Source organism: Ciconia boyciana, chromosome 3 (genome assembly GCF_034638445.1).
Source record: "Ciconia boyciana chromosome 3, ASM3463844v1, whole genome shotgun sequence".
In the NCBI taxonomy this organism is placed as follows: Eukaryota; Metazoa; Chordata; class Aves; order Ciconiiformes; family Ciconiidae; genus Ciconia; species Ciconia boyciana.
In genome coordinates, this window is record NC_132936.1 from 62,942,820 (window position 1) to 62,967,848 (window position 25,029).

The 25,029-nt window shown below is 35.6% G+C and overlaps 1 protein-coding gene across 6 annotated transcripts in view; it reads right to left on the reverse strand.

The window, feature by feature from the left end:
* MED23 (mediator complex subunit 23) overlaps positions 1–25,029 on the reverse strand; it is a 40,679-nt gene that overhangs the window by 9,588 nt on the left and 6,062 nt on the right. For 5 of the 6 annotated variants that reach the window (XR_012041486.1, XM_072855868.1, XM_072855870.1 and 2 more), the window contains 17 exons: positions 24,690–24,791; positions 23,985–24,054; positions 22,188–22,300; positions 20,286–20,381; positions 19,679–19,696; positions 12,949–13,149; positions 11,440–11,583; positions 9,764–9,909; positions 8,943–9,188; positions 8,635–8,777; positions 7,879–8,053; positions 6,038–6,201; positions 4,766–4,890; positions 4,068–4,273; positions 2,975–3,155; positions 1,851–2,021; positions 393–609 (listed from right to left, as the gene is read on the reverse strand). Coding sequence is in view for 5 of the 6 variants with exons in the window: in XM_072855868.1 (XP_072711969.1) it covers positions 393–609; positions 1,851–2,021; positions 2,975–3,155; positions 4,068–4,273; positions 4,766–4,890; positions 6,038–6,201; positions 7,879–8,053; positions 8,635–8,777; positions 8,943–9,188; positions 9,764–9,909; positions 11,440–11,583; positions 12,949–13,149; positions 19,679–19,696; positions 20,286–20,381; positions 22,188–22,300; positions 23,985–24,054; positions 24,690–24,791 (2,518 nt within the window). In the remaining variant the exon portion in view is untranslated. The remainder of the gene's footprint in view (positions 1–392; positions 610–1,850; positions 2,022–2,974; positions 3,156–4,067; positions 4,274–4,765; positions 4,891–6,037; positions 6,202–7,878; positions 8,054–8,634; positions 8,778–8,942; positions 9,189–9,763; positions 9,910–11,439; positions 11,584–12,948; positions 13,150–19,678; positions 19,697–20,285; positions 20,382–22,187; positions 22,301–23,984; positions 24,055–24,689; positions 24,792–25,029) is intronic. The other variant, XM_072855869.1, reaches the window with a different exon arrangement.

Genomic DNA, 25,029 nt, shown 5'->3' on the forward strand with positions numbered 1-25,029 from the left:
AACAGTTTATATCTTAATAATACTAATATATTTGTAAGTAAACTGTCTAAATCATCTCTTCGTATACAAGGTATTAAGTAGGAAGAATCCAGCTGTGAAGTCACAGTAAAGAAAGAATATTGTCTGGGCATAAACATAGCAATGACATCTATACTAAAACTTATTATAAAAGTACAGTTAAAAAAGTGTTGAAAAAAAGCAAGTTCACTGTTAGTAGGCTGAAATTCACTAAATAGGGATCGTACTTCTCTGTGGAAATGTACACAGGGCTTACAGAATAGGAAAGGATTAAAACACTGCTGTGCTAGTAGATGAAAAGTATGAATGAAAGAGATGAAAGAGAATAGAATGATTGCAACAGGAATAAAAGTCTGTATTCACAGATAACTTACCATGGAATTTGTATAAACCTCCCAGATGATCCAATAAAGTTTCTAGTGATTTGGACACTGGAAGCAATTCCAGAAATCTATGGATTACAATGTCAAACACTGGCAGAAAGCGCAGGCATACGTTTCCAAAATAAATTGGTAGGTACTGGGGCTGGATCTGAACTGGGGGATTGACTTGCTCTGCCAAGCCTTCAAAATACAGTTTTTCAGGATATTTCTGGAGGGAAAGAAATCCAACAAAATCAAAAGCTCTTTTCATAAAAGCAGTTCATTAAACATTCAGCATCTACATTGCTTTAAAAAGACACTTCTTAACCCTCATTATCACATATGAATGCAGTGAGACGATCTCACTGTAAAGCTTACTGAATAAAATTCAACTCTGAGTTAAATTATTTAGTTATTAGACTAGTAGATAACAACTTCTTCAGAAAAAAACAAAACAAAACAAAGCTTCACCACCGAAGTGGGCATAAGAGAACATTAAGCATCCCAAGGCAAAGCTGAAAGCAGCCAGTACTTATGTGTCCCTTGTCAAATACTTTAAGAGAAAACCAAGGGGAAATCAGCACTACTGAAAGTTTCTGCATCATATACTGAATCAGAACACTAGAAATAATATGCATGTAATAACTCCCTGGGAAAGAACTGGAGCATACTCAAATACCAGATGAGTATAGCTGAAGGCTGAACTCATAGTGTGTTACCTGTGACTGAAATTTCTATATGCCAGATTGGGTCTAGTAACTATGCAGCCATGTCAGAACACTTCCCAGGCTAATATAATTTGCTTCCCTGCTACCCTTATGCTTTTAGGCACTTTTAAGACACTGTACGGCTAAAGCAGAGAGCTAATACAGACCAAATAGCTTCTGGATCAGAACTAGATTGTATGTGTTTAGCTACATGAGAGTTTGCTTGTATCTATTTCATCTCGGTGTTATCTTCTGACAGAACACTCCATTGGTACATCCTTTTCTAGCCAGCAGAAGTCACTATGTTTACAGCAGCATTAAAAATCTCAGCAATTCCCTTCCCTAACATATCAGGATATCATGTTCTTGCCACACAGGAGATGGAAAAAGCTTTAATAATTAGGAGAAAACATAGGTTTAAGTATTGTTACAGTCATAAAACACCAGAAGGAAATACCTTCTCCCTGATGCACAAAAACTCTGTTCTAAACGAATTTCAGTAAAACCAAGATTTTTTAAATGACTGGAATTAGATGAGCAAGAATGAATTTCCAACCAACTCTTCAACTGCTTCTATCTTTGAATATCACTGCATTATAATTTTAACGTTATTACATAAACATAGTGATTTTTTTTTTTATACTAGCTCAAATAAATGATGACTTACTAAGTAACTCCTGTCATTTACAGGACAAAAGACACTCTGGCTGACCTCAACTCCACAGAAAGTATTACAATAAAATAATTTTATTTGCTTGGATACCTTGTGATAACTCATATGCTTAGTATGCCAGTCATTCTGCAGCCAGTGCTCCGGAGAATTCTCTTTCACAAAATCACTCACTCTGTTTCTGAAATCGTTAGGCTTCAGTAAGAGTAACTGAATTATGAAGTAACAGACTTGAGCTTCATTTCCTTCATGACTACGCATAGCCTTAAACAAAACAGATCAGAAAACATGGAATTACAGTTGACACTGCTGTCTGCTTTATAACACCTAAATATTGGCTAGCAAATTTGTCTGCACATTAGGTACATCTGCACACAAATTCACATGGAACATACGGTCTTTCAACTCTATTTTTCAAGTGAAGACACAGAACAGAGGCAGGTTCAATCACCTCCTGTGAAAAGTACCCATCACATTTTTTATTCCATAGGCAGAAAGTCTTACAACTCCCCAGTGATAGCACATTCTCCAAGAATTCTAGCTCTCTTTTAGCTGTCAGTTCTCTTACCGAAAATAACCAATTAATGATAATGACGTTAAGATTGCTTCAAACGTCTGGCCACTCTGACATGTTTGGACTTCAGTTTGAAAGCCAAACTAAAATTCAAACAACCAGTTTTACATTAAGAGGAGAGTTTAAAATATAAGTAAAGGATAATTACTGAAGGAAAATTTAATTCTCTCTAGGTGAGTTCTGCTTTATTTTGTAGGATAACCTGGAAAGACAGAGAATGCCATTTCTCTCCTACTTTTCTGATGGAATAGGCTGAATTCTACACAAAGAAAGCATACTCTAATGGGTACAAGATTTTCCATTTGCTTCTGAATCATGGCATACCATACCCCTTCCACCTTTTCAGGCTGCAGAAATAGTTGCACAGCTCTGAGGTCAGAGGCCCAAAGCACTTTACTAATACCAATTCAATGGTTGCCATTAAATAACCAAGAAAAGCTTCCTCTGAAAATTCAGAGAACTCTAAGACTGTTAGTTTTATGTTGCTTACAGAAGTAATCTATTATTTTACTTTATTATTGGATTAGCAAAGAGTCACTATTTAAAATCAATACATTTTTAAAAAGATTGCTCCTACAAAAGTGATTCAGAAAGCAGACTCTGCATGAAGAACTGGCATCTTATCTTCTACAGCAATACTTACCAAACACAGTATCAACCTATCCAGTGTTACAATGTTGTATTTCCACACCATGTCATTGAGAATCTCAATACATTTATTGAGCTGCTGGCCTCCTGCAGAGGTAGAGAATTCATACACCAAGAAATCTGCAAATGTCCTGACATGTGCCACCAGAGCTCTGGCCCCAATTCTTTCTAACACTCTAGCAGGGAAGAAGAAAAGAAAAAAAAAAAGGGAACAAAAAAAAGTATTAAGAAGAGTAACAATTGCAACTGGTCTATTTTAGAAGAGCTGGTGGGTTTTAATACAACTGTCTTAAAAAAAAAAAATCCCTCCCTTTATTAAGTGAACTTAAGAAAATCCCAAAGCAAAGCAAAAAAAAAAAACAACCTTAGAGTGATGGAATTCCAAAGTCTGGATACTAATCAGAAGAAATGCTTCAAGTTCACCAATTCTTATGTATAGTATTCTGCCCAGAACCCATGCTTTAGTTATGCATTTTTAGTTACGCAGTATGTGTTTTAATATAACCATAGCATTATACTGGTATTTCCTCATTGCACTGAAGAGTAACACATGCTATCATAAATATTAATTGTTTCAACAGACCTAATAAAGACTGAAAAGAGAGAATCTATTTTTCATGGCTGGAGCCGATGCTGTTACGACTGCGAACAAGTAAAAAAATTGTAGCACTAATACTTCTATGATGAATTTTCATCTTAATCCAACATTTGTTTTTTAAAAAAATATCTGGCCTTTATTCATGTATAAAGGCTAGCTAAATAAATGCTTTGTAATTTCTGTTTACTATTTCACATTGCCTGAAACACTGCCATTACAAGTAAATTGCTTAATTCGAACACCTCACATCCTTGTCTCTTACCAGGAAGAGCATGCATTGCAGAACACTGTGTGGTGTAACCAATCTTAAACACTGCACAATTATTATGATATGCTTGCTAATACCTAGCTCCACTCCTTTTTTCCATGCTTTGCATGCTCTGAATTAATAAAAAAAGTACAAATCAAGCTGCTAATGTACAAGGCCTATGTCCTCAGAACTGAGAATTTTGCTGTAATAACTTTGAAATAGCACATCTTTTAATCTCACCTGTAGCCAATTTGATTAATGTGATCAGTGTCTAACAACATCTTCCATAGGAGACAAAGGAAAAGTGGGGGTGAACCTTGCATAGAAAAGTGTGTGATTATATCATTCTCATTGGTCATAGACTTCCACTTTCGGTATTCTTCTTCCACGTTCTTCTTCAAGTTAAAACGGCTTTCCTGAGGCACGTTATTCTGCTTGAAGAATACCTAAAATAAAGTTGGCTTTGCTGTGACTGAGAGCCTAGAACAAAACATTTGAACAGGAAAACTTTTGCCTGACTTAGCACCTTGTGAGTTCCTACTTCCTCGTAAAATACAAACCTACTAAGTAGGGTTGTTGCTTCACTGTGACACCACAGTGACTGTTTTCTCACTAACGAAGCTACACGACAAATTGCCACAAGAAAAAAGGCTTCTCCAATTTTTTTTAAATTTCATTATTCAATTTTTAAAAGATCTGATTTACCTTCCACCAGAAGTATCAGTTGGCCAAATTTGGCCTTCAAATATTCCAGGAGAAGCTAATGCATTTCTGAAGAAATAGTAATGTTACAATCAGGCTGCATTCTTTAGGGACTTGAGATTAATGTAGTCTGGACAGGGGAAGAATCTCACCAACTAGCAAAAGGCAAAGGATCTTGTTAAGAGAGTAAATTCTCTGTATTTCCAAATATAAAATCATCAGTTTGAAACTATTACCTGCAGAGGAGCTGGAAAACAGCTTAGTGTATGTGATGCCCAGTTATGTGGAGTAAAACTCATGATAGTCTGCAATATATCCTTGCACCAAGTCCCCTGAATTGAATCAGAGCCTGTGAAAAAGTCTAGAAAATGGATTAATGATATTAGAATTTCACGCAAAAAAAACATTTCTTATTGGTATTCCTTTTGTAGTCACATGCATCAAGACTTTGCTAGTAAACAGGATTTCCTTTTTGGCCAACTTCTCCCATACCCTTTCTTTGAATCTTATTTACTCCACAGAACAAGCTGGATATTATCTTTTTTATGCTAGTAACAATAACAAAATTATTTTTAGGTTTTGAGCTAGAAATGAAGCAATCGTGATTTCAAGATTTTATATTTAATTTCCTGTAATGACAGTAAGACAAGCTTTTGCTGATTAACTGATTAGACCTAAAAAAAAAAATTGAGGAAGATAATGATGATGAAATTGCCAGATGCCATTTTATATTGCTTTAAAAAGGCTGCTCAGCAGTACCTTTCCCAATTACACTGTAGAAATAAAATACGAGCCTCATCCCCCCAACCCCAGTGTTGATTTAACATTAAAGGTTGAGCAAAGGTTAAAAAATAAAAAACCTAACACAAAGAAGTTCTTTCCCTTTCAAATCACCTCCACCAGTTTTTGTGAATGTTGTTCTAACTCGCCAGCAAGTCTCCAGATTAGAAGCATTAAAAAGGAAATAGAGGAAACATCCCCCCTCAGAGCTAACAAAAACCTGATCCATGTAATTGCACATTGTTAAAACATCAAAACACACAAAAAAAGCTTCCCCTCTCCCTCCCTTCCCCAAGAAAGAAAACCCAAAACACACATTGCTTTTTCTTAAAGGTAAGCAGTAGAGGGGGCAGCTTCCATGAGTACACACTTGCTGTAAACATTTCTTTTTTTTTTTTTTTTAAACGGCATGTATCAGTAATCAATCCAAACGTTTAAATTTAAAATAATTAAACTGAAAATAAAGACAGTAAAAAAACCTAGTCACACTGTATTCCTGTATAAAAATAAACTTTTAAACAATGTCTGATTTCACTACTGCTTTAATAATAGCTTTTTGCCTAAAAACAAGTAGTTGGATATTAAAATTATACTTTTTTCAAAACCAGCCATGTATGGGATATGTTTTATGACTGGGTCATTTCCATGATATTCTATTGAGCAGTATTTTAGAAAAATGGCTTGACTACAGCTTTCACTTAGTTGTCACCTCACCGTATTGCTATTACCTGTCACATGTGTTGCCCTTGCTAGAGTTAAGATCAAAGCCCTGTTGAGTTCTTCTGATTCAGCTGAAAGAACTGTTTTGGGATCACTGAGGAATCGTGTAAACTGTGGTTGGACTTCTGAGCTTCCCAAAGCTGTGATTAGCCTTAGAGCAGTACTCTCAACACTAAAAGCAGGAAACAGTCCAGTTAGCAAATAATGCTTACACTGCTGCTTTTAAGATTCAAAAATTACCTATTTTTCCTCCATTTTCTGCTTCAAATAATACAAAAACATTTGTTTTGAAAGTGATGTTCTTAACAATTTTATTAAACAGTGGAAAAAGCAAACTTTTCCAAAAGGTTATCAACCATTTAAGTACTTTATTTTCAAATAAAGCCCTCAAATGTTGATTTAGTTAAAATTCCAGGTGCAGAGCCCCTGAAAAAGAGCCTCAAGTCTCTCCAATTTAGAGACCCCTTTTGTTATCTTTTGAAAGTCTTTGTCTAAACAAGGATACATAGATAAATAAATACATGCAACAACAGAATAAAAAAGCATGAATAATGCATGGGAAGTTTCAAAGCTAACTATCACCTTGAAGAAGGCAGCACTAAATTGTCCTTATTAAAGAAATAAGGAAGTACTGCTTTTGATTAAAAGTGCTTTATTTTCCAGTGCTCTAGTTGGAAGCGCTTTTCACACCAGGTAGTTTGAAGTAATTTAAGAGACTTTTATAACATTGTGTCTTTGAAATGCCAAAGCCGTAGGTTAGTTTACTCCAATCTAGTTGCATGCAGTGCTTATCAAAAGTGACTGATTAACATTCATATTTCACAGACTAAGATGACAAAACGAGATTTAGGTGAGTAAAAAGAGCAAGATCTTGAATTTAAGGAAAAACTTGTCTTCACTTATTCTCTTTATTCTTGATAAACAACTGAGCAATTTGAATTTGGACTAAGAAATTACAGTGTAATTAGACTTCCTTAATATGAACTGATAATAATGAGGTTGCTCTGTCTCCCTCACATACACCTACAAGAAGTATTCTACTCGAAGAGTGAATGGACACTCTTTTCCCCAACTTTTCTACAACAAACCCCAGGTTCTACATACAAACTGAATCTCATACCCTTCAACTTTTTGAACAGTAAGTTAAACTCAAAGCTTTTCCCTAGAATTAGCTGCATATCAATTCTAGAGCTTCTTAGCTTCTTTAACCAGCTTTTCCATCTTTCTTGTATCCAAATTAGCCATTGTTTTATGCGTGGTTTACATTGACACACACCATTCAATGGAAGTGACACTTTTTTCTCCACTCAGGTTCACCTACAGCCACCATAGCTTTGCACCAACTCCTTTACAGCTGCAGGATGAATCAGATTATTTCTCTGATCTGACTGAAAACTAACTTTGCTAAAGAATTAAGTGGAACCAGCTCAACTCTTGTAATGGAATTAAACATCCTCTGCAGGAGTAAGCAAGCACAGACCTACTGGCAGACAAGCCAATCACTGTGACTACAAGTAGCAGGCATTACCCTTTATCTCCAGTGCAAGCTCAACATTTGCCCGACACTTCCTGACATGACGGTTCTGGTGTGCATTCCTGTGTTTTGAGCTCTGATGCTGCTGCCATGTCTGTGCAAGAGGCTGCCTTGTGCAAATCTGCAGAGTACTACTGCTAACATCTAACTGTATTTCTGAAACATGACCTGCTGAGATACCACAAAACAATTTAGCCACAGAACTAAGACTGGGAAGTACTTATGTCCCATTTAAAACACAGTTCTCACACAGCTTTCAACATATGATGAAGGAGGAATCCGAGATTATGGTTAAACATGGTAACCATCACTCACCACAGATGAAGCTGGTTCTGATTAGTCTGTGGCACAGCTGCCAAGGAATGAAGATGGCTGAGCAGCTGGACTCTGTAATGAGGCTGGATGTGATGCATCCGATAGCTAAACATTTCTAGCAGAGTGTGCAAAATTCCCCATGCGTGAGATTTGAACACTGTTGGCAGGAGCTGACCTTATGAAAGAGAGTTTGTAAAGTAAGTTTTCCAAGTGATTACACTTTAAAATACAACTACAGAGCACACTGTGGATAGATCGTTATATTTAGCTGCAAGTCAGATATTTGATTTGAAAATTTTATTACCTCCAAAGAGTGCATGTGCAAGCGTTGTCTGAAGATGCTGTAAATGTGTAGAGCTCAATAATCGTTTGAATGAACATATACAGCAGACATGCAAATTATTTTAATGAGTGCAATTAAATATCATTTGCATCTAATTAAGTAACTTTTCTTATGATTTTCCATTTAGCATATTTTTGCACAACGCAGCATAACTAGGAAGGTCCTGACCATAGAAGTGATGGCATAAAGGGAGAGCAGCACACTCATCTAAAACTTACTGCAGGACTAGGATAACTATTACAATTTCTTTTATATTAAAATAGTTTATACATTTATTCAACATGCTTCATCATTACATTTTCATTTTTACTATGGTCTCTAGTTGCCGTTAAAAGAAAATGCTACTGAACAAAAGGAAGGGGGGGGGGGGGGGGGGAGGGGGGCATAAAAAAAAAAAAGGTTTTCTTTCTTACTGATAAAGCCTTTGATGCCCAAGGACTCTATTTCCATATAAACCAACAGGCGACTATAGGTTTCCACAAGAGCAGGAGCCAAGGCCAGGCTAGATTTTGCATGAGCCAACTTAATTACCCTTGTAGCTATGCTATGAATCAGACTGAGAAAAGAGAGAAAGTATTTTTCAATCAAAAACAAGGACTTGAAAGTTAAGAAATTTATTAAGTAAATCAGCAGATCTATACATGACATGTCCAGACACAGGAAACCTTTCCTGATGATAATGAGTTACAGGTTAAAAAGAAACTGTAGCTGCATACTGTACCTCATTTTGGCATGAACTGTGAGTGAGTCCAAGAGGTTCATTGGCAACGGGGTAATAGATCCTGATGCCATGCAATTAGTCCCTGGAAGAGGTATCCTCATGTTGCCATTTCCATAAATAGTCTCTACTAGTACACCCATTGGCAAAGTGAAACACTCTGAATTGGTTGAATAAGCATTGCACAACAGGGCAATCTTGTAGTCATTCATCTGTAAGCTTTTATTTCTTAAACTCTGTTGCAAAAACCTGCATGCCAAAGAGATTAAACATTAAGTGGAAAGAAACAAGCAGAAGAATACACATGCATTCCAGGATTACAGCCACAATAACCCCAGCCAAAAATCCATTGTAAAATAGTAGAAAAAAAAATATTTATTAATTGCACCACATCAAAATGACTACATCTTATGCCATAGTTCCACTGTGTTACCATTCTCCTATATCAGAGAAACACCTCATGAGAAAAATACACTTTAAAAATCACCTTTCCAGACAAAACTTAACCCAATGTACTGCTTATCCACACTTTCCAAACCACAGCATAATAAAACAAAACACTCAATTTGCTATCAGATTCTCCATCAATAAAAAAGATTTATTAATCTGAGATGTAATATATTATTTCCATTAGCTGTATGATAACAGCATTTCACTTTCTATGAAATATTTTGACTTTGAGCTCTTTCTTAGTCCTGCTTCATTCCTTTGGTAACCCTTATACAGCATCCTGTCACACAATACATTCTGAATACAGACTTGGAGCTTCCTATTCCATTATGTCTAGAGACAAATCAAAACATAACAAAGCCCCCAAAACTCACTCATGGTGAAGTTTAAGAGAATGAGGAATAGGAATCTGTAACTTGGAGTTGTCACTATGGGCCTTCCGATTCAGATGAATCCAAATACAGGTCATTGCAAAAGCATGAGTTGACTGGGGTTTGTTAATATCAGGTACAGGAATACACTAAAGAAAGAACACATGAATGTGACATATTGCATGTATTAATGCACAGAAAACCAACTTAGCCAGCATTCACAAGGTCAAGTTTTTCTTTTTTTGACTTGCAACACCATAAGTAACATTTTTAAAGAACAGATTCTACCCTTGTCTGTGTATGCAATTTTATGCAGGTCTCTCTGGAAGAGACCTGGACCTCAGTAATTATTCTGAAAAAAAAACGCAAAACAAATAATCTAAGACCTCAGTAAATGGAAGTCCATGCTTAGAATATACAAATTCAAGGCATATATAGTTACAAAGCATATACTTTTACTCTCAGCCTCCCACTTATACATTATTCAGAAATCAGTTATGGTATGTGCTTCCATAGCAGGTACTCAGTGGTTCACCAGTATTTTCTGAAAAATCTAACTTGTCTAGCATCACCATTATACTTGAAGATTAATATAGTTCCTAAAAAAAGGAACAGATACACCCCAAAATTCAAAAGGTTTTGGCTACAGGCTCAGGCATATTACTGCCATTGAAAAAGGTACTCTGTCTCTCTCCTTTTGCCAACATCCGCATTTCTTTCCCTTTGGTACAGTTACTACCACACAAGCACCACTGATAGCACAAGTGAGACAGCAGCAACACATAATCAAGGGGAGAGTCAAACAGATCCTCTTAAGAGCAATGGCCGTAGATAACGTTTAAACTGCTTGTGAAATTCAATCCTCAGAAATGCCCTAGTCCCACACTTTACACAAGTGTAACTCAGAGCCCATCACTACAGTTAAAGTAAATAGTCCTGTCACTGTTCCCATATTTTGTGCTGACAAAAGCAATTGCGAGCTCATGAAACAAATTGTACTGAAGAATTTCTGTGGGTCAAAACTAACTTAAGAGGGGGAAAAATTGCTATAGCAGTTTGGTACACCACACATTTGTGTTAACATATCTACTGACCCAAAATAGAAGGCACTATGATAAGAGCAAGCAATCAGGACTTCATGCTGACGACACTGTCATAGTGGAAGTTTAAAAACTTCCCTGAACTCCCCCTTCCTCAGGAACCTTCATGCTAGAGGAATGTACAAAGCATGACTAGGATTTGATTTACTACCACAGAATGAATTTTAAGTAACCATTAATACAATACAAATTTAAAGCATCTTATTATCTTCTTTGGACCTGAAAGTGTCTCAGTATATTATTCTGTTACAGCCCAGATGTAAGAACGAAATTCCACAACATTATTCCTTAATAGTATCCTCAGTGCTTTAACAAACTCCTCAAAACCCTAGTCAAACCTACGTCAAGGAAGAGATGATTAACAGAAGTCTTTTTTGCCCCTAAAAACATGGCACAAATGTGGTTACTGGAAAAACATAGCTAGGAAATCCTCAAAGTTTTCATTTAATTATGAAACATCTCTCTCCAACTGTGCAGCACACTGCTGTAACAGTGACTCAAGAATTATAGTAATATTGACATACGAAGGTCTCAGGTTGAATTAAAAATAAAACTTTTAATTTCAGAGAGAAGACTTACTTCTTTCTCAGGATACAGGAGGTCAAAAAGCTTCATAACTGGGAGGAAATCAGCCAGTGCATTCTTCTGGATGCTGCCAGAGATGAACTGGAGTAGGACCCACATCAGATGGTCTCTTCCTTTAATGAGACCACGGCCTGCCAACTGTCAAAAACACTCAGTAACAGACAAATACTGCACGCAGAAGAAAAATCACTGCAAAGATTCCTATAAAAGTAGAAGGGCAGACTAAAACAGTTCCAGCAGAGATTACTGGGATTTTATAGCAGGACTTAGGCAGAAATGTATGTTGTGTTTTCAGAAAGATGGCAAACAGGTACATTAGTTGTTACACAGAAACAGACTCTGGGAGGGCCACAACAATTAATGGTAGGATTTAAAATGTATTTAGCTCTTGAGGATCACTGTTTTGAAAAATTAGCAACTCTTAAATATTGGACTTAAATTGCTAGCCCTGTAGCCAATACAGTATTGGCCTTGCTAGCAGAAGGCCACAGGTTTTATATTAACTCTATCTATAAAGAAAGTCTCTGAACCAGAACAACTTGAGCTCACTTCATCTGGACCCATCTGGATGTTTTATTTTTTTGCTATTTAACTTGCTTTATCTGTAATAGCAATTCTCTAATAACCAGTACTCTACTCTTAACCTCTCTTCTTATCTAGTTTGCTTTAGTTTTAGATTAGATTTGTGCAATTGTATTGTATAGTGCCTATTGCTTCAATGGTTCATTAACAGTAATTAAATGAATGCAACCCTGGTAAAACTAATTTCAGGGATATCAAAGAGAGCAGAGAACTAGAATCCATCAAAAGTAAAACATAACATACATAGTCAATTTTGATGTAACACGGAACTGTGGACAAATGAAGATTTTGATGACTTACTGTAACCCCTCCTCTCCTTTCTTATGGAGGACTAGCACCACCACCCTTAGAATTCAGAGAGGCACTGAGCACCAGAGAAAAGGGTAAGTACTAGAAAGTGTATCAGTTTTAACGGAATTATTATTAGGAAGTAATAATAACTTTGGACTGTGATTGCCAATATCACTGTAATTGGACAAATGATCTTTGATTAGATTGCTTTGATTAGACTGATTAGACAAACTGTAAGTTCTTGCACCCATTGACATGGCATGTTTCTTTAGCTCACAAACTGAACAGGATGTTCGCTCTGTTTGAAGCTTGGTTGTAAATTGGATGTAGCAGCACAGTACTAGGTTCTTCTGAATTATGCCGGTTTATCTCCTTATTCTAGTTACTAGCACATTTTGAATTCAAATATAATGCAACATCCTGTAACTGAATACACTGGAAACAGACCTAGCTCACAGCAATGTAGCTTGAGAATTTGACTGACTTCTACAGAGCACAACAATCAAAAATTTAATTCTTACACATAAGGTACTTCTTGCAGGGGTGAGTGACCTTTTTTTTTTTTTTAAACTTGTTTTGTTTTGTTTTTAAAATCTCTCTTACCAAGTGGGAGCGATACAAACAATTTACCTTTTGATGGAGTGACAGGACCATATGAGGAAAACTTGCAAACTGAAAGAGCACAAAGAAAATGAGCTGGCTGGAGAGATGCTGCCACAGAAGCTGACTGGTTCCACCATCATCAAACTTCTCTTCAGTCTCAGACCGTTCCATGGCATACACCACAAGATCCACCAGCTGGTCCTCCAGCACAGGGCAGCGCTGCTTGTGCTGTAAGGCAGAGATCAGATAGAGTATTCCAAAAGCCTTGCCATTAACTTCAGAACTTGTACAGTTGCAGTTATAGTACAGTATTTTGACAGAAGGCTGGGAAGCATGAAATGAAGTCTGAACTTAAGTTAAGGATAAGCCAGTGTATTAAAGCTGCACTACGTTACAGGTCATGATGATTTTTACATTTTATCACACATTACATAATTCCCTACTCAGCTCCAAAACACAGATCATCAATGCACAAATAACATCTGGGGGTTTTGTTTTTGTTTTTTTAATAAATTCATGCAGAATGTTATTTCTCTGATCTTGCATTCATGAAAACAAAGTCCACTCTTTTATAACACTGGTGGGGGTTCTTTTGTTTGTTTTCAGGCTTTTTTGTTATTTTTTTTTCCTTCCCTCTTTTCTCCTTTAAAGTCCATTTCAAAAGTAGGGATCACCGTAAAGAAAAAGATATATGAATTACACCACCAAACCCAAAGGAAACATCTCAATACACAACATAGGTGTTTAAAGACTATTCTCTTTTTCACTCTTGTTTTAGGCTCACCTACAACTAGCAGCAGAATTAACACCTGGTTAATACCCCTAGAATTAGGTACTGTCCTACTGACACAGCACCAGCTGCTACAAGACAAGATGAGAAAGATTTGAAAATTAATCTGATAGAAGTGGTATGTTCTACATATTGCCAATAGAACAGAAATTACATATCATAGTGACGAGCTCCTTAGATGTTAGATTTAGACTGCCACAATCTCCACAGTGAGCTATGCAAACACAGAAATCATTTAAAATACACACCTTTTGTGATGACTTTTAATAATGATCAAGTAAGGAATGTATTACATATTCAGATACATATGTTAATACAGATGTATGTAAAGCAGGCCCACTACCAGTAGTTTGGAGCTCAGATTATAACTCTTCAATTTAAGACCATCAAGTATAATATCACATATCACAAGTTCTTTAGTACAACAACCTTTTATTACCCTGCATTCATATAGTTATACTGGTACAAAGTACTATTACTAAGGACAAAAAGCTGTGTGGAATTTAACCTATTTCACACAGTGCCAGCACTTTGGAAATAATCTAACCTCTGTTTATTTCATTACAATCTCTATTCAGGAATGGTTTGTTTTTTTTTTTCCCCTCACCTGAAAGTTAGTTTTTTTTCCTCGCCTGTAACATAATGCAGCCTTAAAGAAGACATTATTACTTTGATGATACAAAAGAAAAGGAACTGAGCTGCTCAAACACTAATCATGAAAATGCAGTATCCCTTTCTAGAGGCAAAAAGGTGTATGTAAAAAAGTTTAAAAAGGTCTCCCAAATACTCATAAAACATTTCAGGGATGCCTTAGATGAGTTCTTTGACTTACTAGCCAGGCAGTCTAAAATACCCCTTTTGATTAATACAGAAAGAAATAATAAAAGGAAAGAGAGATGCTGAAAGGAGATGCTTGTTCTACCTTCATGAATGGTAATCTTTTGCCATGAAAAAAAGAGATTCTCTCCAATTAAAAATAAAATGCAAGAATGGGAAAAGTTGAGAAAATATAGTGAACAGCATCCCTTGCTGCATGCTCTTTGCCAGCTCAAAACTGCAGAAAGCTACAATTCTAGCTGTGCTTTCTTGAAGCATGCTTAACACAAACCTCTAACTAGAACAGAAAGCATCGATTACTGTTTCACCTTTTCTTCCAGTACGCAATGCCATTATCATGGATCAACCATGTTACAGGTTTAGAGAGAGCAGTATTAACACCACCAGTTGAGAATACTTTGGGTTTTTTGCGGTTCATTTTTTTCCCCCTCCCAAAGCAACTAATTATGAAGCAGAGCAGGGTGCAACAGACAACACTACAGACTAGTTTATAATCCAGCATGCAAAACTACTACGTACAGGGCTTGAAATTTAATAGTTTGCTAAGCACTGGGTTAATGTCCAAAAGCCTAATCATGTTAGGCTATATTAATTTAGAATAAAGTTATTCAAAGAATACAACAGGAAAATATTACTGTTAAAAAGAAAGCCAGAATTTCCAGTAGGAATTTTCACTATTCTGAATAATTCTAAGATTGGGAAAAGTTTAGGAGCCAGGAAATTAAAAAAATAAATTACTCTTTTATTCTGAAAATCATGCTTTTATTGCTTTAAAAACAATTTTCAATAAGAAATACAGCAGTACTTCACATTCTATCTTCATTAATTTAATTTTCTGGCACTTTTTTTTTCTGTATTTTCAGTCAATATACATTTTTGCACAAATTTTGTATCTATAGTTTTGGAGCACTCAAAAATAAAATATCATGCTGCATAAGAATTTGCAGGATTGGGGCCTTGTTTTATTAATTACTCATGACTGAAAGAACATCTCAGTCTATACTGAGATGAATAAAAACATAGGTGAGAGCTGATTTTCCTCACAAATAAGTAGGAATTCATGTTTTTGGTATGGTTTAACACAAAAACAAAAAATCAAACCAAACACTGTTTCGCATTATATATGGGAAAATATAGCATTCAAAACAACTATGCTTTTTTCTTAAAGAGAACATTATTCAAATTTTTGTAATTTGGTTATATAAATACATATTCTCCATTTTGCCTTGAAAATAATATTTAAAGATCTGACAAATTCATCATCTCATTGAGACTAGCCCTCTGATGGACTTGTGGTACTTTTTTCACTGGATCAAAGCTTCAATTGGGTTTGGGTTTTTTTCAGTTGGTTGGGGTTTTTTGGTGCGTTGGAGGCGGTGGGGCAGGTAGAGTTAAAAGTGTTCCCTAAAAGAAAAGTGTTTTAAGTCAGTAAGGCTAGCTGCAAGCTATTATAGTTTTTGAATATTTTAAGCAAACAGCATTTAGCTCAAAAATATTGAATAAGTATCTACACTTAAGGAATGGATTCAGAAGACCAAACCTCAGAGCCCAAGACCACTGCAAGAGTAAATGGTTTCTCTAGAAGTCCAATTGAAAAAGGGTAAGTTAAATGTCTGAAGCAGTTAATACAAGACAGAACTATAGCCCCCCTCTCACTTCCATTTTCCAAAACTGTATGCTACCAAGACACAAAACCTTAGAGCTTGTTGTTTATGTTATGCCTGATTCTGTTTCTACCAAGTTCAGTGGGCATTCTCCAGTTTTCCTCATTTAAAAGTGGAGTAAGTTTCAACAAGGAAGTTGCACTGAAGTGTTCTCAACACACACTCTTACAATCAGAAGTACATAAAAAATTATCACACCCCTTAATTTAAGTACTTTGTCATGCTAACACTAATAATATTGGATACTAAGTTCCCAGCATCAACCTACAATATTTTAAAAATAAAAGGGAAAGGAAAGTCAATTTTTGAATACTGCGTTATGTCATTCCTTTCACTTAATGATTCTGCTTACACAATGCATGGACAGACATGAAATAAACAACATCTTCCCCAAGCAAACTATCCTGGTTTGTACCTAGGAGAGAATACAACTACACATTCACCTGAACAGAGGATGGCATAGATAATTTCCTATGCAAAGCTGCAGATCACCACTGAGGGTTTAAAAGGTGACCAGCCAAACATACTATTTAAAGAGCAAAATCATTAATACAATAGCTTCTAATTAAAAGTTTGTATAACATTATAGACACGAGACACCTGAAAATTACCTCCTCTTTCAAATATTCCCCAACCCAGAGTAATCAAAGTTTAACAACGTTTCTCATTGTTTAGAGGACTGCAATACAATCCTGACTGCAATTATGCAAGCAAAAATGGCATTTTATTCGTCATGCAAGTCTGTACATACAGAGAAGGTAAAGATATAAACCAAAATGTTCAAAGTGACTTCATGTCCTTAAGACATTACTAAAGCTCGATTTTAAGAACCAACTGTAGGATCTGTAAATTGAATCTTAATTTGGCATCAGTGTATTAAGACACTTTGAACTGTTAATAATTTTATAAAAAACAGATTGCTACATACCTCAACGAATTACTTAAAAGATAATTAAGTATTAGGAGTATCACCCCAGCTAACAGCAGAATATAAATTGACACAGAATGATAGAATCATTTAGGCTGGAAAAGACCCTTAAGATCATCGAGTCCAACCGTAACCATAACAACATACATGACAAAATACAATTTAAACCTCTACTTCCTATAGACCAGTTCAAACAGGTATACAAGAGAAGGTACTGTCCCACACAGAAGTAGACAGTAGCAAAAAAATAAAAATCCCCAGATTCCAACAGAAGGAACATTTTGAAGTCTGTATTATTACGTCTGGACTTAAAGCCATATACTTCATAAAGGTATTAGAGAACATCATCCCACAACAAAACTTAGAATCCTGAAAGGAACATATGAATCTACAAATATATCTAATTTTACCTTCATTTTTCTCTCTGCAACATTAACAGGACAGTTGGATTTGTACTTTTTTTACACGAGTCAGAGATGGTTTGAGTGAACAGTTTTCTACCATAGATCTGCTTAGTTAAGATTGAACCAGAAAATTTCATTGTTCATCTTCAAGAATATTTGAGAACTAGGACAAATTTGGCTGAACCATACCTAGTTTGTGATGCCAAAAGATTCAAATGAAGGCTCCAATCCTGCAACTGGATCTGTGTAAATAGTTGATAGGGCATACAAGCAGCTTCACATAAATAATTAATGATCATAAATAAATAATGATCATTGCTTTGAGGTGTTTCTGTATTTATTTTGAAACAAACTTGGCACTACTTGCATTTCTAAGTGTCTTCTATTATACTGACAATTCATTTATGCAGGTTAGTTCAGTTCTAATAATAAAACACAAAATTATCAGCCATTTTACTGAAAGCATCAATACAGTTACATAACTTCTAAAAAGCATGCTACTGTTTTTTGTCAGGTGACTACATTAACAAATTCAACTATAACATGAAGTTAATTTGTACCTAAAAGTGAGTAAAATTTTAATGTTTTCCACAGTTTTAAACAGAGTATATTAATGTTTAAATGGAACATTATTTCCTGTTCTATACCACTACACCACCCTACTCTATATATTTTTAACTCACAATTTTTCAACAGCCCAAACAACTTTATGCTCATGTAATTGTAGGAGCACAGCTATAGTTCATGTTCTGTCAGCATTTCCTTTATAAGCTACATTCTTCAAGTTTGTTCCTTGGCCATAAAAATTCACGCCAGGTTGAAACTTTGTGTAGGAATTCCTATACTAGCAAACAAATTTTAAGAAGTATAGTTCAATATATTTCATTACTTCAATTAAATTTTCTGCGATTACTTTTAGAAGACAGTAAAGTACAAGTTAAAAAACAGCATTTTTAACATCAATGTTTTTTGAACTGAAGGCACAGACCACCCATAGTTAGAAGAATAAAATGGGTTCAATCTATTTTTTGTCTGAATCTGGTATTATTTACCAGCTACAAGATGCATAGAGGAATAGTTTGACTTATTAACTGAATGTAGACACAGAAATAGACACGGAATACAAATACTACTCATTTCAGCACTAAACCTAGCAGCTCGTTTCCAAGATTTAACATTTCAGCTGCCTTAAGTCTGAAATACAAAAACTTGTCATATACACCACAGAGTACTGTTTGTCAAGATGTAGGAATCTGCGCATTCAAAAACATCGTCCTAATCCAGAAAGAGCACTGGTGTATTTCACTTACAATGGGAAATATACACAAGGTTTCAGGATCATGTAAATTTATAGTCAAGTTACAAATCTGAAAAAAGTTTCTTAAATGGAAACACTGACACAACCTTCACTATAGTATTGCAAACAGCAACGCTATTTTATAAATCTTAATGTTTTTTTAAAGTAGGCGTGGAATTGATTATTGTAACAAAGGATCAGCTGTAAATATAATACCCATAATTTCAAATTTCAAGCAGAAGTCCACTTGGTTGATTTGCTCAGGCATTTATTTATTCAAACAAGTAGTCAAATTTTAAGGAACTACTTTTCACATGGTATTCTGCACTACCTTTCTTTCACCTAGCTTGGAGAATATTATAATAGCCTGTTGGGAAGTTTGTTACAGAGGCTTCCTAATGATAAGAAAATTCCACTAGTAAAGCTTTTTTTTTTTTTTTGGCTTTTTTTTTTTTTAAACAATGATGTATTTACAGCTTTGTAATTTTACAATCAAGTGCAGTGGATGTTTTTCCACCTGCATAAGGAAAGAAATTTTGAACTAAGAATCTCTCCTCATCTGAAAATTCCAGCAGACAAAGTAAAAGTTCTTATGACTGGTAAGGGAAATGGTAGCAGTCCATTCTAACCAAAATTTTAGGACCAAAGGACCACTGACTGTCAGCTTTATGATAAATCTCTCATTTCTCTAGGGATTTGTAGTGAGAATTTGCCCTTGACTAATGGTCCTCCCAATTTCAAGCCCTGACTGTACATGTATTCTCTAACTGGAATCAGTGGCTACAAAGCGGCCAGCGTATCGTTAGTCACAATACAACAGTAAGGTTGTGAACATACCTGAGCAATGTTCAAGGTCTAGAGCATTGGAGGATGGGCAGGACAAGACAGGACAGAACAAAAATAAAGGAAGAAAAAAAGAAAAGACAAAACAGTGACTATGAGGCCAGCCTCAAGGATCCCCAAGTCAGACTAAGCCCTCCCATTCTAAGGTATAAAAAGAAAAAATGTAACAAAACAAACCCCAGCTTTTCACTATTCTAGTACTATAACATGCCAATATAACAGAGTACAACAATGCTTTAAAAACTAATGAACAATAACCATTTTTATTGTTTGAGCTAGCAGTCTCCTACTGTCTGTCAAAGGTGTACTTGAGGCTGGCCTTATAGGAAAAAAAAGCAATGCAAAAAAAAAAAAATCATATTTTAAATCTCTACTTTTCAATTTAACATTCGTAAAGCAATATACAAATGATAGGAACAACAGTGTCCAATTAACCTCGTATGATCTCATAAAAAAATAAAAATAAAAAAATAATAATAAAAAAAAAATCACTCTCCGGACCTAGACTGTTTTGCTTAGTTAGCTATAGCAAAGAAAAGAGAAAAAGAATAGTGCAGATTCTATGCAGAACTAAATCACGTGTTACAGCATAGTACAGTACCTGCTTATTCAGACCTAGCATATTGCAGACCATATCCCTTGAATACGGTTGTTCCAGCACGTATCTCAACAAAGCAGTCTGTGGCTCAAACAGATCCTTAAAAAAAAAAAAGTAATCACATACAAACATATATTGCCTCAAGATTATGTTTAATACTGAGTTTACGTTTAACTGAGTTAAACAACGTAAGAATGAATATTTAATTTTGCAGATATGTATTATCTGGCAAATCTTTTTGCTCTGATACCCCAAAAAAAGGAGGAAATAATCACAGCTCTTGTGACAGATTTTATGTGGACCAAGTAGGAGAAGATTCTTCATCCAATAAAAAGATGGTACACTTTTTGAAACAGCCTTGAAATACTGGAAGACTGTCAAGAACTCAAAGGAAGCCAGGTAAGACAACTGAGGAAGCACATGACCAAGATTCACAAAAATCATGAGTAGCGTGAAGAAAGGAGATACAGAACAACTGCTCACTGTATCTTCCAATAGCTGAATGACTTTAAAGAAAAACGTTATCTGAAGCTAGGTTCAAAACAAACAGAAGGAGCCGATTCCTCATGCAACATGAAGTTGAAATGTGGAACTCCTTGTCAAAGGGATGTTGAGGATGCTAAAAGTTCACACAGGCTCAAGAGGAGACTGAACAAATATTTGAAAGATGAAGGTTTACCAAATATATAAAAACCAAATCTGTCTCAGGAAACACCCCAAATGATAATGGCTGTAGAGTGTGAACACTATGTAAGTCATTAGATATACTATCTTTATATTCTTCCTTAGACACCTAGGATACAGGGAAAGGGATGCTGGACAATATGGATTTTTGTCCTGATCCTTTACAGTTTTCAAATTCTTTCAGTATACCACTATTTCACACTCAGAGTTTTAAGTTTAAATATGCTAACTTATATTTAAGTTTGAATTGTAAAATTATCTTTCCTATGGAATAACAAAGAGCACAGAAAAGAAGAAATTACCTTCCATTCTCCTTAATCTCCCCACTGCTAAACTAATTTTCTAATCAATTCTCTGCTCTCACTTGCTCTCTCACACGCACACATCCACAAAGCATGTTAAACATCTCATGTTCTTCAGCATCCTGGGCAGCAGTTGTACCACACACTACTTTAAAGGTCCTCTGCATATAGCTTGAAATAATTGAAATATATAAGTGTCCTGGTTTTGGCTGGGAAAGAGTTAATTTTCTTTTCAGTAGGGGATATAGTGCTGTGTTTTGGATTTAGTATGAGAATAATGTTGATAGCAACAACTAAAACATCAGTGTGTTAAGTAGTGCTTATACTGGTCACGAACTTTTCAGCTTCCCATGCTCTGCCAGATGCACAAGAAGCTGGTAGGGGGCACAGCCAGGACAGCTAACCCACACTGGCCAAAGGGGTATTCCATACCATATGATATCATGCTCAGTATAGAAACTGGGGGGGAGTTGGCCAGGGAGCAGTGATCGCTGCTTGGGGACTGGCTGGGTGTCAGTCGGCAGGTGATAAGCAGTTGCAACACTTGGTTTTTTTCTTGGGTTTTTTTCCCCCTCTCTCTCTTGTTGTTTTCCTTTTCATTACAATTTATTATTATTATTATATTTTATTTCAATTATTAAACTGTTCTTATCTCAACCCACGAGTTTTCTTACTTTTGCTCTTCAGATTCTCTCCCCATCCCAACAGGGGGGGAGGGTGAGTGAGCAGCTGTGTGGTGCTTGGCTGCAACTGGAGCTAAACCACAACAATAACACAGTGAAAACATCTACATCTTCAATGTTAGCCTAGCTGGAACATTCGGATATTCACAGTTGAAATTATTTCCCCCCCCTCGCAATAATATAAGAGCTTTGTATTTATTGACTATAACATGTTTAAGAAGCTTAATAAGGCGTACCTTATCATATGGTAAGAGACCTTTCAAAGGAAAGCGAAGGGTTGTAGGATCCAGCTTCCATGAGTTACACATGGCACCTGAGTTATTTACCACAGGAAGAAGACTACAGCGACCTACATGCAATGAAACATTATAAATTCTACAACAGTGAAAGTGGCCTATTGTTTAATCATTCTGATGCAAAAGCCAGCCTGAGCCACTTTTATGCTTTCCTTAAATTTCCACCGTTTAAAGCTTTTTACCATAGGATTGCTTCAGGCTAATTTTATTTTTCTAACTAATTTTCACGCAATAAAATATCTAAGGAGTAAAATCCCCATTTGTTCAGATTGGGTATCCCAAAAATACAAGTCTAAAAAAAATTAGATCTAAAAGTTAATCTAAATTAGATCAAAAAATTAATCTAAAAGTGCCCTTTTAGGTTACCAGAAGACCGTTCCATTGCCATTGCTTGATCTAGGGATTTAATTTTGGTGCACTAACTCTTTCCACGAAGAAAATGGTATTACTAATCTAAGTATATAATCTAGTCTTTCAATTTCCCTTCATTCACCTTGTAAGACAAACTGTGGGCAGGTTTCTGTTCAGACACTTGTATTTGACTAGTTTAATGTACTCCAATTACAGTCAATGGAGATCTAGTCAATTCAGTCAGTGTAGGCCAATGTGATTCAGCTGATCACATATGAATAGTTTTTTGTAAGGTAAATTAGACTCGTTAGTAAGTGTAGATTAGACACCTGGGATTTATTTCAGTTGCTTAAACACAGGCATCTGAACTGAGCCCATAGCGCACCTGTATATCAGCATCTAAATTCACGTGCCTCAACTTTGACCTGTCAGTTCAAATTCCATGTCAGTTCAAATTCCATGACTTCTATTGTCCAGACTGGCCATATCGCTAACAGATAAAACAAGGAGCAAATAAGTATTTCTTTCTCCCCTTCAACTGTATCTGTACAGGTAATTTACACATACAAGACTTGTAAAAATTTGTGTGTGATCCCTGCAAGTCATATGCACAAAAGCTATGCCACACTTTCAATAGAAGAATAACTACACGCTTCTGAAACCCAAAATGCTTTGGAGTATTACAGATGAATTTACATTCTTCATCTCTGCACTGAAGAAGCTCAGTTGCAATAAACCTTGCTCAGTTCTAAGATATAATGCAGCTGTTATTAAGCTACTTAATTCTCGAAGCAAACAGAAGACATTTTTATCTTTTTGAAGAAAAATGCAACAGGCATCACAATCGAAACAGCCAAATTGTAATCTTCAGTTTTCTGGCAATAAATGAAGGTGAGTTTTTCTTTCACAGAGGAGGACAGACAGTACTCATTTGAGCTAGAAAATGTTCACACAGAAGCCTGCAACAATAGGGATAAGGCTGAGCAGCTACAAAAGCTCCAATGAAAACTGAAGTCAGAAAACACTCCATGACTAGCACACCAGTGGATCTGTATTAACTCAAAATCCTTGAGCGTAGAAAACCTACAGTTCTCTTAACGTCTACTGTAGTGAGAAACTATATGGCCTTGTAACAAGTAGTATACTTCCACTACCAGCTTGTAGCAAAAAACTATTCGATGTCATCAATAGGAATTTTCTCCTTCAAAGCAAAAACTGAAGAGAAGCAAGTCTGAGAACAAACTGACAAGGGTAAAGATACTACATGAAACATAAGCTCTGAATCATTTTGCTTAGATGAATATATGCCCCAAAAGGTTATAAGAAACAAAATAGTGCAAAATAAATTAATTTACTCTGAAGTCATTCATGAAGTCATTCTCTTACCACAAATGGAATTTATTCTTGCTGTAGGTCTGAAGGTATCCACAAAATCCGATACTAAATTACCTAGTAGCTGGGTGAGAAGGAGAAAAAAGTAAGTTAAGGGTTTAAGTTGCAGATACTGATAAGCAATATTTAAGACTTAAAAACCAGTTTATACATTTTAATAAAATATACAGGAATCTACTAAAATAACTAGCTTCCTACACATTTCGACAAGTTGGAAAAATAATCCAGAACCTAAAACCACAAAAGGAAAAATGTGACTTTATAAAGAGGGGGCAGGAAGCACTCTTCTCAGTTTACACTTGAATGAGAGTTTATACAATAACTGTTTCTCCTATGAGTACTATATTATTAAGTGCACACTATTTACTAACAGATGATTTAAGACAGGCTTTAGAATTTCTGTTCACAACAAATCTCAGTTTGCCTCTGGATAACAATTCCACAAAGACAAAGGAGCTAGATTAGTACACTCTGGATTAAATCTTGGCTCAAAAGAAGTCAGTAACAGTTTTCCCATTAATTCAAGGGAGTCAGGACCTAGTTATTTTAACAGAATACAAAATTAAAAACTGGATCAACATTACATTCTTTTTGGAAACAGTGACCATTTTCATTGCACCAGAGCCCCAAATAATAAAAGTCATTTTGTTTTGTGTAGAACAAAACTCCAGATTACATGATTTGATATCATATCATTACCCAATGGGGAAGTTTTCCTTCAGGATATAGTTTTCTGATTTCTGTAACTGCAAAGTAGGCAGGTAACAAACATGCATTTCTTTCCAAAATGTAGGCTACCACCTATAAATAAAAAAATACATCAGTGTAAAAGACTTTGGATAAGGTAAACAAAGGTGTACTCTACTACTCTAAGGCAGCCCATGAAAAGAGACAGAAGAATTCAAATACTTTTTCTTAAGTTGTATTCTGATAGTACTACATTAATTTAAAGCCTGTTTTTAATTGTACAAGTATAAGTTAGACTGTTTAAGCCTAAGTAAAACTATGCCTCTATGTCTGCCTACAAACTATTGAAAAC